At 34.7% G+C, this 13103-nt stretch overlaps 1 protein-coding gene across 1 annotated transcript; it reads right to left on the bottom strand.

Moving 5' to 3' along the window:
- Window positions 1–4837: 4837 nt before the first annotated feature.
- On the bottom strand, window positions 4838–12684 carry LOC131643956 (vacuolar protein sorting-associated protein 51 homolog). Its single transcript, XM_058914330.1, has 20 exons — window positions 12364–12684; window positions 12136–12275; window positions 11923–11977; window positions 11682–11789; window positions 11353–11451; window positions 11164–11241; window positions 10349–10426; window positions 9983–10105; window positions 9204–9304; window positions 9049–9116; window positions 8444–8517; window positions 8235–8301; window positions 7828–7937; window positions 7411–7683; window positions 7178–7294; window positions 6336–6407; window positions 6193–6243; window positions 5616–5843; window positions 5322–5498; window positions 4838–5218 (listed from the first exon to the last, which is right to left on the bottom strand). Exons 1-20 carry the CDS (start codon window positions 12544–12546, stop codon window positions 5096–5098), a joined length of 2325 nt encoding a protein of 774 aa, XP_058770313.1. The 5' UTR covers window positions 12547–12684; the 3' UTR covers window positions 4838–5095.
- Between the last annotated feature and the right edge of the window lie 419 nt (window positions 12685–13103).

Here is a 13103-nt window from a genome sequence, read left to right on the forward strand (position 1 = left end):
GGATGAGGATTGGTATAATTATCTTCATTCGGAGGAGTTCGCTCGTCGGGAAGAATAACGTGTTTTTTTTTGTTTGATGTGTATTTTGTAACGCTCGTCGGGCAGAATAACATGTTTTTGTTTTGTTTGACGTGTCTTGTTTTGTTCTGATTTCGGATTGTATCGAATAATGTTTTTGTATTGGATTTATCATCTTAGTTTTTGGAAGTGGTAACCGGGGCTAGAACATATGACGGAGGAGGTGGATGTCCGGAGGAAGAAGAACCGGAGGTACGTCCACCGCGAGACAAATGAGCCAATCAATGTAAGCTATAGTTTATCATTATCATCTGGGGACGTCATTTCTAAAAAATCAAGATTAAAAATAATAAGATTTTTTTCCCAATTTTTTGTAATGACGTCCCCTGATGATAATGATAAACTATAGCTTACATTGATTGGCTCCTTTGTGTCGCGGTGGACGTACCTCCGGTTCTTCTTCCTCCGGACATCCACCTCCTCCGTCATATGTTCCGGCCCGGGTTACCACTTCCAAAAACTAAGATGATAATATTATCGTTGTAATCTTCACCCGATTAAATAAAGCGAATTGAAACTTTAATTTTCGTTGGAAGTCTTTTTTTCTCCCCACCACTCTCTCATCCCCACCTACCCGTGTTCAACAATATGTAACTTAAATTTTATGTAATATTATCGTTGTAATCTTCACCCGATTAAATAAAGCGAATTGTTGTTGTTTTTCATTTTATTCTGTCCAGACATATTTTCGGAAGTTCATTTCCGAATTCCCCAGGGGGGTGCGTTCGGAGATGAACTTCCGAAACACCACATTTTCTGAAAAAGTCACTTTATTTCGGAGATGAATCTCCGAAATCAATATTTTATATTAAAAAAAACACGTTTTCGGAAGTTCATTTCCGAAAACACCTTTTTCAAGAAAAAAAGTACAGTTTCGGAAATGAACTTCTGAAACAAGGGGTATTGTGGTAAATTCACCGGAGGTGGCCAAGAAGGTTGGGAGGTGGGTGAAGAAATTCTCAACAATTTTAATCCTATAATTTCCAACTGGGAGCTAGAATCCCTTGCTTTTTTTAACCAATCAATCATGTGGAATTTTTCATAGAGCAAAGGTCTTTTGAAAGAGCAATTAAAAAGAAAAGGAATGCACAAGAGGTGCTAGCAGTTACAAAATACATACTGATAGTGGACACAAACTCCACCAAAGGAAACTTCAGCACCACTATAAAATGCTTAAATTTTAGAAAACAAATTGATTTAGATAACAAAAAAATATCACCACAGGAAAAAATTAAGGTACATTTATTTATATTTTTTATATAGTTCTCAAACTACTTATACAATCTACCTTATACCGTATAGCACCTACAATCCATATATAATAACATTCACCAGAAATTCATCAACATATCATATATAAGCCAAATTTTATTCAGCAATCAGTCTAGATAGAACAAAGAGACATGATAAATAGCTTTGTACATTAGTCCATATTATATAATACCTTTCTAAATACAGGCATAAGAAAGAAGTATGTATTCAAGATGTAAATGACAACATGCAGAGAACCAAAAGGCTATTGCTCTTCATAAGTGCAACATATTACAGGCCGCACAAATTACTGTCAACTTCATGATTTCTTCCAACCGCACCTACCAAATAAAATTGAGCAAATACCACAATACCCAAGTCAGAAAACGGAATATGTGTACCTATCTATTGGCTAATTGAAACAAATGCTTCAAGTACCTAATAGCAATTTAGCATACTTGGTTCAAAATGTTAAATACATATTGCAGGTGTTGAGTTAAAAATGACATGCGATGCTATAAATAAATTTTAAGGGAAACATGTCTGAAATCCTACTAAATCATCCTCCTCACATATGTGCACCTATCTATTGGCTAATTGAACATCAGCCTCCTCCACTGTATCTTCAGATAGCCCTCATAGCATTCAACTTATGCTTCACAATTTCAATGGCATTTAGCAATAACTCAGAACCTACTAAGTATAATATTTAGTAAATCCCTCACATTCGTTCATATCACCACCATGCAACTTAACTACTTTAAAACATGTATCATGTAGGAACACATAGCATCAACAACTTAACTCACTTACCATGAAACGTGTTCACATCTTTATTTGCTTCCTTGAGAGTGGAAAAGCATACAAAGCCATATCCTTTGCTAATCTATTCGTAATCTCGCATAACTTTAGTAGAAAATGATGCATGCACAAAAATGGTCTTGCAGTCCTTCATCACTTACAGTGTCCTCGATATTCTTCACGTAAATGTTTGAGTACCGGAAGTTATATAATGACATTCTAAGACAACTGAAGAGAAAAATGATTGATTATATATATGATAGTTGTAAGAAAGTTATCTTATATTCCACCATATACCTGCAAATGAGAAGTCTTCGTCTCTCCGGTGTCCCATCTTTGTATGATTAATAGAGTCGCATCTACTTCTTCTTTAGACGAATCCACCATAACTTCCGGATCACTGCTGCTTTATTGGATTTCCTTTATCTTTGATGTTCCGGCTTCTTGGGCTGCCTCTTCAAATACCGCCACGACTCTACTTAAAGCGGAGCAAATTTCTGAATCAGGGGTCTCTATGATCTGGATGTGAGAAGGCAAGTAGTGAATGAAGGCGACCTCTATATAATACTAAAGAAATACAGTTAATATAATATAATGTCCAAGCATCACTGTTAGAGAACATAACTCCAACCATTGATTCATTTCAGTATCATAACTCCCCTTTCAAATAAACAAAATGGTCAAAGATCTCAACCAAAGATTTTGATTTGTTGCACTATTATAACTCCATAAATCATGGATAAGAATAGGCTTGGAACATTTGTGTGCATTACCTTACATTTGAATTGGTGTATTACTCAAAGAGCCCTAATTTTGGTTACCATATATTAGCCATGGTTGATGCATCTCCAAACGAAAATATGAACTATAGCAGGAACCTTCAAAATTTTCACACACGCGTTTACGTCTTCTGCAGCCCTGTATCAAGAGGAATTGCAGAAAATCAACAATCAGCAAGTGCATCATAGCATGATTTTATTGTAAACAATTTTGAACAATCCCCTGACAGAGGCAAATCGGGTCAATATTTTTGTAATTGTTCAAAACTATGAATTAAAATTCTGAATTCTCAGTACAAAGTTGATTGATTAGACCTCTTTATGTTGCTGAGTGTCCTCTTTCTTGTTTTATTGGTTGCAGGAAACTTCAAGAGTAAGTAAATTGATTAGACCTCTTATTGTTGCTGAGTGTTCTAACTATTTCACTAACCACCTATAAGAGTTTCATAACAAACTATAAAACCTCGCAACTAACAGTTTCAAACCCACCAAAATCTACAGCATCTTACCATAAATACCAATCCAAATTTGCACTTCAAAACAGCATCAAGTCAAGCCACATAAAATCCTTACCACACCGCAAACTGAACCGCATATTCACTAACAGAACTCCGCACAATTGTTACAGAAATTGTCGGTTTAACTTCCAGATGAGAAGTCGTTACGACCACAACAAAACATCATTATGATACCTCCAATTCTTATATGTCCTTCCATGGCACCTCCAGTTTTCTTCCTGAAAAGACATCCCATCTAAAGAAATTTATAACAAATTAAAGAAATTATAAGAAAAAACAATCATTGAGATGATTACCAAAACTTTCTAGCATGCTTGACAAAGCTTTACCAAACCAAACTATCTAACAAAGTGAATATAAAAAAAACCAGGAATACCTTTTTTTATGCTGGTCCTGTAGTCAATAGGTCTCTGATTTGTTCATTTTAAACCTCAAGCACCACCACCACACTCGTCGGCGGAAACCCGTTTCTACCACCACCACCACACTAATCGCCGGTAACCTGTTGTTGCCACCATAGATCTGAATGTTAAAAGCAACTGGTGAAAACATTATTCATATTTTTGTTACAAAGATGAAAAGAACAACATACCTCCATTTGGTCAATTGTAGCATCAAAACCCTAACCACAAAATCATGATATCAACCACAATCACAAAAACCCTAACCACAACATCATCATATAAACCACAAAATCATCATATAAACCACAAAAACACTAACCACAATATCTAAACAGTATCTTTAAACAGAAACCCAAAAAAACCTGATAACCGTGTCGATTTTGTTTTGGGAAATGAAGAAGATGATGAAGAAAAGGGGAAATGAAGAGGAAGAAAGCAGAAAATATATTAGAGGGAGACGGAGGGAGGAAGGTGGAAGGCGAACATGTGTTAGAGGGAGGAGGAGGGAGGAAGGTGGAAGACGAAGAAATCAGAGAAAGAGAGATTTTTCATATTTTAGGTAGCAAAATGATTTGACACGGATACGTTTTAAAGAGAGTAGCATTAGTAAGCAGGAAAGAAATGAAAAGAAGCTATCCACGTGGAGGCATAAAAAAGCAAAGGGGCAAATGGGTATTTTCCAGAGCACCTTATTTTCTTATATTGTAGATTTCCATTTATTTTTTTCAAACTCCATTGCTTCAAATCCAAATCAACAATGTCACATCATCTCCTGTAATTTTACCATTAATGAATATGATATATCCAAAAAAAAACCATAAATTGGATAGTGAGAAAAAAAAATCTAAAACTAACAGATAGATTAAAAACCCAGATTTAAAAATAGAGGTACGTACTAAAATCACATTTCAAATAGAAATACTATAAGAACCAAAATTGTATTTTAATCTTGAAATTTTACGCTATATATTGTTAGTAAATTTTTAAATCGACTAAAGGTTCGAACTCCATACTTAAAAAATACTAACAATATGCATTGTGACATTATGTTACACAAAGTTACAAGAGATTTACAAATTGAACAGAAAAGGAACCAAGTAATCAACTTCCAAGCCATCACTAATTCTACATGAGATGATGAGTACAATAAAAACATCCTTCTCTTCAGCTCTTTTTAATATTCTCAACACTGAACGTGTATATATGTACTCATTAGCATGTATGAAATGTCCATATCATCATAGCCTCAAGTCCAAAATAATGTTTACGAAGAGACTGTTGTACTCTGTTCCTTGGTTTTAGTCAACTTTGCTTGTATAAGTTTGTCCAGAATGGGAGGCTCCAATGGAATTGGATCGAGACACCGCTCAGCAGTAGCAACAATCACCTGTGTTCAAAGAATAAAAAAAATCAAATAGGCATAGGAGAAGACAAGGAGAAACTAGAGCCTATGGAAAAGTTAAAACCACGGGAACACTGTTTCTCCAAACCTCATCAAGCAAGAAATCGACTGCGGCTTCATCTTCAACTATTTCCCTAAAAGGGGTCCTCAGGAACAGGATATCCAGTTGAACTTGTTGGAATCCACTCCTGTTAAAAGTGTGGAGACGGACAAATTCTTGTAAACTTTTCAGGCAGAGTTTCACTACAGTAGTAACAACGGACTCCTGCAGTTTGTCAGCAAAAGCGACATCATGGACATCATGGCTTGCAACCAATTGCTTATACTTAAATCATCAATATGTCTATATTTAAATCACCAATTTGATAGCCACTCTCAATACCTGTGTATATTCTATTTTTGTGAAAATTTCAACTTTTTGCTTAAACAGTTTTGCTAGATGTGTTTCCAGAAGCTGGCTCCTTGCCCTTTGAGTATTTGACCTACCCAATTTCTCCTCCCGCAAGGGGTTACTCCTTGATGAAACACTACTTCCATTACTATCCGTCCTGCGGTGCTTACGTGTGCCTTGAGGCAAAATCTGCTTCACTTCATTAACTATAGCTTCAAGCTGGAACAGAAAATAGAATAGTCAAAATTTTCCTCAAGTTTACTGCAATTAAATACTACTCCCTCCATTCCTTTTTACATAATGTTTTTTGACTTTTTACATGTACCAAGACAACCAATTTTGTTACTTTTAATACTATTATTTTTTCCTATAATACCCTTAATCATTTTTTAATGATGCATTGGACTTTGAAAACGACAAGTAATTAGAGACAAAAAGTTTCAGCAAATGCGACATTTGATTAGGAATGGAGGTAGTATCATACTATCTTTAAATGAAGATATTCAAGACTTCAGAGTAAATGGCAGAGAGAACATCGCAGTAGATATGAAAACACATAAATACCAACCTCTTGAAGAAAAAAATCAACAAACATGTGCACTTCTCTTGGCTCCTTATGCTGTATAAAGTAAGTAATAATCTTTAGATTGCTCTTTCATAGATAATACCAATCTATTTTTTTTTTTAATGAAAAGCATATAACAGGCTGACCTTAAGCCAATTAGGTGTTGTAAACCTCTTCTTCAGAATAAGTGAAATCCTTTGAGTTCTCATATTTATGTACTGAAAAGAATCAAACAGTATATGTAAATGATGCTTAAACAGTAGAATGAGATTAAATATCATCCGAAACCAAAGCATTCAAGGAAGAACACTACAAACAAAAAACAGAACTGAAGCTTGCTAGTTTCTTTGAAAATAAAACCAGACAAGTGCTTTAAGGGTGCGTTTGATTTGCTAAAAAATAAAAGACGGGTCAGGACAACTCTTATTGTACCCTGTTTGATTTAGAAACCAGGCATGAGACTGGACAAAATAGGAGGCAAGGGAATCGGATGAAATATTAATGTGTCTCTTACTAAACCAATGGACAACTTTTGGTCCCAAGTACAAGCTATCTAAACTACCATTTTTATTTTCTACTCAATATTATCTTTGATCTCTCTCTCCCCTTCCACACTCACTCATCTCTTCTCTCCCCTCTTCCTCTTCCTCTTCCTCATTGTATCCTTTCTTTCTCTCCCTCTCATTTATTAAGATTTGCATTCATAAAGATAACACCATACAAGATAAAAAGTTGTCTAGTAACTAAAAGGTTCATCTTGTACTGTTCTGTCTAATCAAGTCTAATCAAACGGACCCGGTGAACTTACAGCTAAATTGTCTTCCCTACTGTCCATTAACTACCCATCTAATAATGAATTAAGCCTTTATTTTCATTTCATTGATTCTGAATTTCTTCGGTTACTAACAAATACAGTCTAGGACTATATACAGAGTTGTCACGTGAACTGCAATTCCATTGAAAAGAGTATATGAACTTGAAAGCGTACCAGGTGCAGGAATTTTTCACCAGCTGAGCGGAATTTTCTACATATTTCTCCAGGAATAAATGCAGGTCTAGATTCATAGCCTCTAACACTACCACCAGAAAAGGAAGCAGCTATTTCCTGAAGATACAGGGAAAATTATAAGGAATACTCGTGCGGATAATAGAAGGACAAATAACCACACAAATTGATCTAATTTCAGAAATCAAATCCAAGTCTATAAAGTGGACCCTTGCCTCAGTGATTTTGGGGATGACAGTTTGTTCAATAAAAGCAGACAATTGTGCCAGCACTAGGACAAGGCCAGGAAAAGCTTTTTCAACAATAGCTCCCTCTGCCGCCAAACCATGAACTTGAATAGCTGAAGAATTATTTCTTCCCGAAAATAGGAGGAACTGATCTTCAAGTTGCCTAAAAAAATCTTGAAATCCTTCTTGAACCAAATCAACAAATAACTCTCTTAGTCTAACTAAGATCCCAGAGTCATCATCTAAAATTTTGCGGAAGTCCTGAAGGGAGAGATAAAATGTAGATGAAACACAATAAAACAAAAATAACAGAAACTCTACACAATAGCATTGCAAGCTTGTATACATTAAATCAAGCTTTTGTATTAAATCAACTAGACTAGTCTGAGCATAAAAAGTGCTCACCAACAAGATGTTCATGCCTCCTTGCAGAACTGCTTTTGTACTAGCATCAAGAACAGCTTCAAGAGAGTACTGCTCTGCTCCATCCTTTTTCAGGACTTGTAAGAAGGAGTCTGTTAAACAGAAGCCAACTCAGCATAGTAATAAATGCAAAAAATTTGACAGATTTTTCCACGAGCAATCATGTGCCGTGACTACATATTAGACATCAAACAAGAACCGGTGACAACATAATAAACACAATTTTGTGATTTGGTCATTTTAGAAAACAGGCAGTCAGCTTGGGGCAAAGTTTTTCAGTTTCGACACTTTATAATTCTCCTACGATATGGTACGGTAAGTATTTCAAGCTTAGAGCTGAAACTAAAGATTGGAAGCATTCTTAATGAGTCATAGAAGTTAGAACAAACCTGAGATGTCTTCCAGAAGATGAGAAAATGTACTTCTAACATACACCGTAACAACAGCACTTGCAGCCTACAAATATTAAGGGTTGATTGATGAAAATCTATTTTCTAACATAGGCTTCAAATTTATTACTGAGAAAAACAGGAAGTGGAATTGAAAAACTACAGCTTAGGCCAGAATCAAATTTGAGCCAATGACATCAATGGATAACCTGAAGAGAATGGTTAGAGAGAGTTGCTTCCGGCAAGACTTCATCTATCAGAAGTACATCATTCCAAACAACTCCTGTAAATATCATTTAAAGATATGATAGTCAGGCCGCATATATATCACAAAATATACAGGATGTAAATATAAAAGCAAAAGATGGGAATGATATTTTGTGATCCTAATAAATCATCGAAGACACAGTTAAACAAACACCGCATTGCAATAAAGGCATCCAGAAAGACAACAAAACCAAATGGATGCATATGATCCATGAGAACATGGTGGTGCATTCATGGAAAGTACAAGCCACTTTCAAAACATTCAGGCCTCTAAGAAACTAATCTAGATTGCTTGATATTTTATAAAAATATTTAAAACAGAAGTGTTAGTTTTTACTTAAAAAATCATTTGCCGAAGTTAAATTGGACTATGGACTAAAAATACAATTGTTCTCTATTTAAACAAAAGTTACATATTATATAACAGAGATGGGATTCAAAGATCATTGTGGCACGTCTACTTAATGTGGGACTAAAAGTAAAACTAAAAAGCCACCAAGCATATGTCTAGAAATTGGGAAAGTAGCAGCAAAGTTGTATTCCTTACGAAGAACACCGAGTAGATCTGCTGGGTGAATCCGTGTCTTTACATATTCCTTTGCAATCACAAAATTCCTAGCAAACATTGAAAAAGTGAGCAAAATATACAAATTTTACCAGCAGTGGATAAAATGGCTGCCTATGGTAGATAAAAATACTAACTTTGTAACCAAATCTTGAGCGAGTTTGATTAACTGCTTTTCTGAATCCGGAAATATGACTAAAAGAGCACGAACTGCCTCCATAAATTCATGAGTTGTTGCCTAAGATAGGAAATGGAAGAGAAACAACTTTAATTTATCAGTCTCGTAATATCAGATATGAAATAAAACATATGTACAAATGAAAGTAAATTAGGATAAGTTAGAAAGAAAAGAAAAAAGAATTTTGGATATAATCAGAATAGTCATCCTATAATTATAAATATTCCATTAATCCATTTAGTGGCAGATAATTAGACACAATGAAACAACCATCATACTATGAGATATGCTTATTAAACACAAAAGTGACATCTACAACGCATATGGTTGTTGGATTTTTTTCATATTTTCCATGCACCTTGGAATCGTGCCCATACAGATTTGATGAGCATTTTCTGCATGATGGCATACAGTGTCTGGGATTGATATTTGGTTGTGTTTGAATAGCAAGTCTCTCATACTATATGTGATACTATTTTATTTGCTGTTATTTGTCGAGTCGGCAATATTCGATTACATCACATGAACCTCTCACAAAAACCATCTTTTTATAGAGTGCAGCATTAATCTATCTTCTATAAGGATGTACTCCAACTCCTCAGATAGGCATCCACATTGCTCAGATCAGAGTCATATATTATTATTATTTCACAGAATCATCACTATCTTGATTGAAATGGGGCAAGGAAGAAGGACAATAAACAAAAACATACTGTATACTGTTCTGCTACTACTTACCTTGTGAGGAGATGCTGAAGGAGAAAAGTCTCCCGAAGCAATGTTTATTTCCTCAGGGCTCAGTTGAATGTCTGTAATGGACTGTTCTAATTTCTCAAGTAACTGTGCCTTCAAATTGTTCACCTGCCAACAAATAGAAAACCAACTATCAAATAATTATAAACTCAATCAATAACACCTAAAAAAATAATGTTCATTCCCTCTATTAAAAGGAAGGACATGAAAGACCCGAAATTCACCATACAGATCAATAAAAAGAAGTATTTCACATCATAAGGGAAGTTCTTTAAAAGTAAACATTCAGAAAATAGATACTACCTAATACCAATGACACTCCATAAATTTTATAAAAAAAACTGTACAAACCGGAAAATCCAACTGCTTAAGGAGCACTGCAGCCTCGGCTCTCACTTGTATTGATTCAGAATCTGAAAATAGCTTCCCCTGGTTAGAGAGGGGGAAAGAAAAAGAAATCAAATCACAAAAACATTAATAAACTAATTACATCATTTCAGCATAACATCGATTTAAAGTTGACTCTCATACTATAAAGCACGACATCTCTCCAAACTGCCATGCTTGGAGATGGACCAAGAGAATGAGCCAATATCTACTCTTTTGATCAGACACTTCTATAATTGAAGAATAAAATATTTTTTTAAAAGTCAACCTATATTACATTCGAAAATTGAAATCAATTAAAATATATGAAACACAAACTTCATTCATTGAAACATATAGTCGTAAAATGACCCCTAGTAGTTTTAAAACACATATTGTCTTCTTATTTTGGAATTATTTCTATAAGGGTTACATTATGAGATGGACCCGCTTAGTGTACTATATATAGCACTAGTGTTTCACAATGTCCCGTGTCAGTGCTTCATCGTTGTTTATATGTTTTGCCCATGTTGGGAAAACTATAATAGAAAGGTTTAACAAATGACAAGAGAAGTTAATCCTATCCAATTTTACTATGAATTTGATAACGAAATAAGATAGCATATGGATATCTATCAAGAGTGTCATACCATGTTATGAACTGATATGGCTATTCTAGACACAAGATAGATAGAATATAGGAGACTAATAACTTAACTAAATAATCCATATCTCCCCCTGGCTTGAATTTGGATGATTGGCCCATGTCTAAAGTTCCAGACAAGATGCTAGAATTATACCTGCAGGTTTCTTATTACATTAGCTATTGCTTCTTCAGATGCTTGCTTACAGTCCTGAAACGATGAATCTCCATATGCCTGACAAAAAGGAGAGATAACCAAGATATTTCATCCGAGACCAAGAATGATATGTTCCGTGTAAAAGTAATCAAGGGAATGAATTAGAAACCATGTAAAGGCAAAAGAAACCTTAAAAATTGGCATTGCTCCAATGTAAAACCTAACTGCATCTGCATACGCCTCCGACTTGATGCACTTGCCAAGTCTATCAGGAAGATCATATATAAACTACTCTTCGACAGGGTGAAAAGTGTGTCAGTCATATCACATAAACACTTGTAAGAAAATAAAGCTATCACACATATAAAGATATATACGAATCATTCAACAAGGGAACACACTGAAACAATAAATCTTTCATAGTTAGATCCATTTTGCAAAACCTCAATTTGCATCATGTTTGATATGTGGAAACCTAACTATTCAGTGAACAACGACACGGACAATTGGCTTAGTACCTGAACTTTCCGAAGAAGATTGCAAGTCCTATGAAGTTTTTCAATATGCTCCCTTTTGTCAAATAATGAAGTGTTCACATTGTCACTCCTTGACTGCACAGACATTATCTACACCACGGAAAAAAAGCGGATTCCTATCAAATTCAAATCCTTATCTTCCTCTTTTCATTTGCTTCTTTTCAATAAAAGAACACAATAACAACAACAAAATTGAACACTATAAAACTAAAACTACTTTTACCTTGTCAAGAAGCTGTTCCATATTAGTCTCCATCCCTGAAATGTTACTTTTCATCCTATTCAACAAAAGCAAAATATAATGATTCTGTAGCACCAACACCTCTAAAAGTGTTTGTATCAGTGTGTCAGTATCGGTGTAGTGTTTCCGGTGTCAGAGTTTCATACCACAACAAACACTCTAAACAAATCAAGAGAAAAATAGCGATCAAACTACCTCTTTATAGTATCTGTAGCGCTAATGAACTTGTTATAATTCTCGTAAACAAGCATTTGCAAATCAGTATCAAGATTCTTAATTTCAGCTGCCATTTCAACATGTCGCTGAAGTAACCCTTCCAAATTCGACTTATATACCTTTCAAATGAATCAATTAACCAATTCAATTTAATGAAAATGAAATCAAATTATAGAGATGAATTATGAAAGAGGGAGAATAGATTACGAGTATGTTCATGTATTGATCGGGATCGAATTCGGAGGAGTTAATGTCATCGATAGAAGCGTGTTTGGGGGAAGTGATGCCGGTGGAGTTGGAAGAGATGGAAGGGTCTGGAGAGTAGAAACTGGATAGCAGATCTCGCATTCTCTTTGCTTTGTCGTCGAGCTGTGGTTCATCTGCACCCATTTTCACACCTTTTTCTTCTGATGTGCCGAATCAATTCAGTTTCTCTTACTCTGATCTGTGAAATGATGAATTGAAACAACAACTGGTGTTGAGATTTTGGGAAGACGATAGTTTTTTTTTAGAAGTGGAAACTTTTATTCCACCTCTTTTAATTTTTAAATTAAAAGGTTTAATTACAATTTTAGTCTCTTTATTTTATTTTATTTTTTAATCCTTTTATTTTAAATTTTTTTTAAAGTTTTCCGTACAATGTTTGTCCTCTTATTTTTTTTTTTTTGTAAAATTAGTCCCTATTTTTATCTTTTTTTAACCGAAATTTCAGAAGGGGACCAAAATTGTAGTTTTAAAAATGAAAGAACCAAAATCGAAAAAAAATAAAATAGAAGGACCAAAGTTGCAATTAAACCTAATTAAAATTATCTCTCTCTCTTTTCAGAGGTATATCCCTTGAGGTACCTTTTTTTATTAAGCGTGAAAACGCTTGGCAGATGCGTCTATGGAATATCAGTATGTATATCTACAAAATAAATCAGATCCAAAAAACTAAAAAAAATAAC

Source organism: Vicia villosa, linkage group LG1 (genome assembly GCF_029867415.1).
Source record: "Vicia villosa cultivar HV-30 ecotype Madison, WI linkage group LG1, Vvil1.0, whole genome shotgun sequence".
Classification (NCBI taxonomy): Eukaryota; Viridiplantae; Streptophyta; class Magnoliopsida; order Fabales; family Fabaceae; genus Vicia; species Vicia villosa.

Coding starts and splice junctions, on each gene's coding strand:
- LOC131643956 (XM_058914330.1), bottom strand. CDS start 12,546: ATGGGTGCAGATGAACCACAGCTCGACGACAAAGCAAAGAGAATGCGA. Junction 8,518..9,048: donor AGATCTACTCGGTGTTCTTC/GTAAGGAATACA, acceptor TGATATTTACAG/GAGTTGTTTGGAATGATGTA. Junction 6,244..6,335: donor CAACACCTAATTGGCTTAAG/GTCAGCCTGTTA, acceptor TACTTTATACAG/CATAAGGAGCCAAGAGAAGT.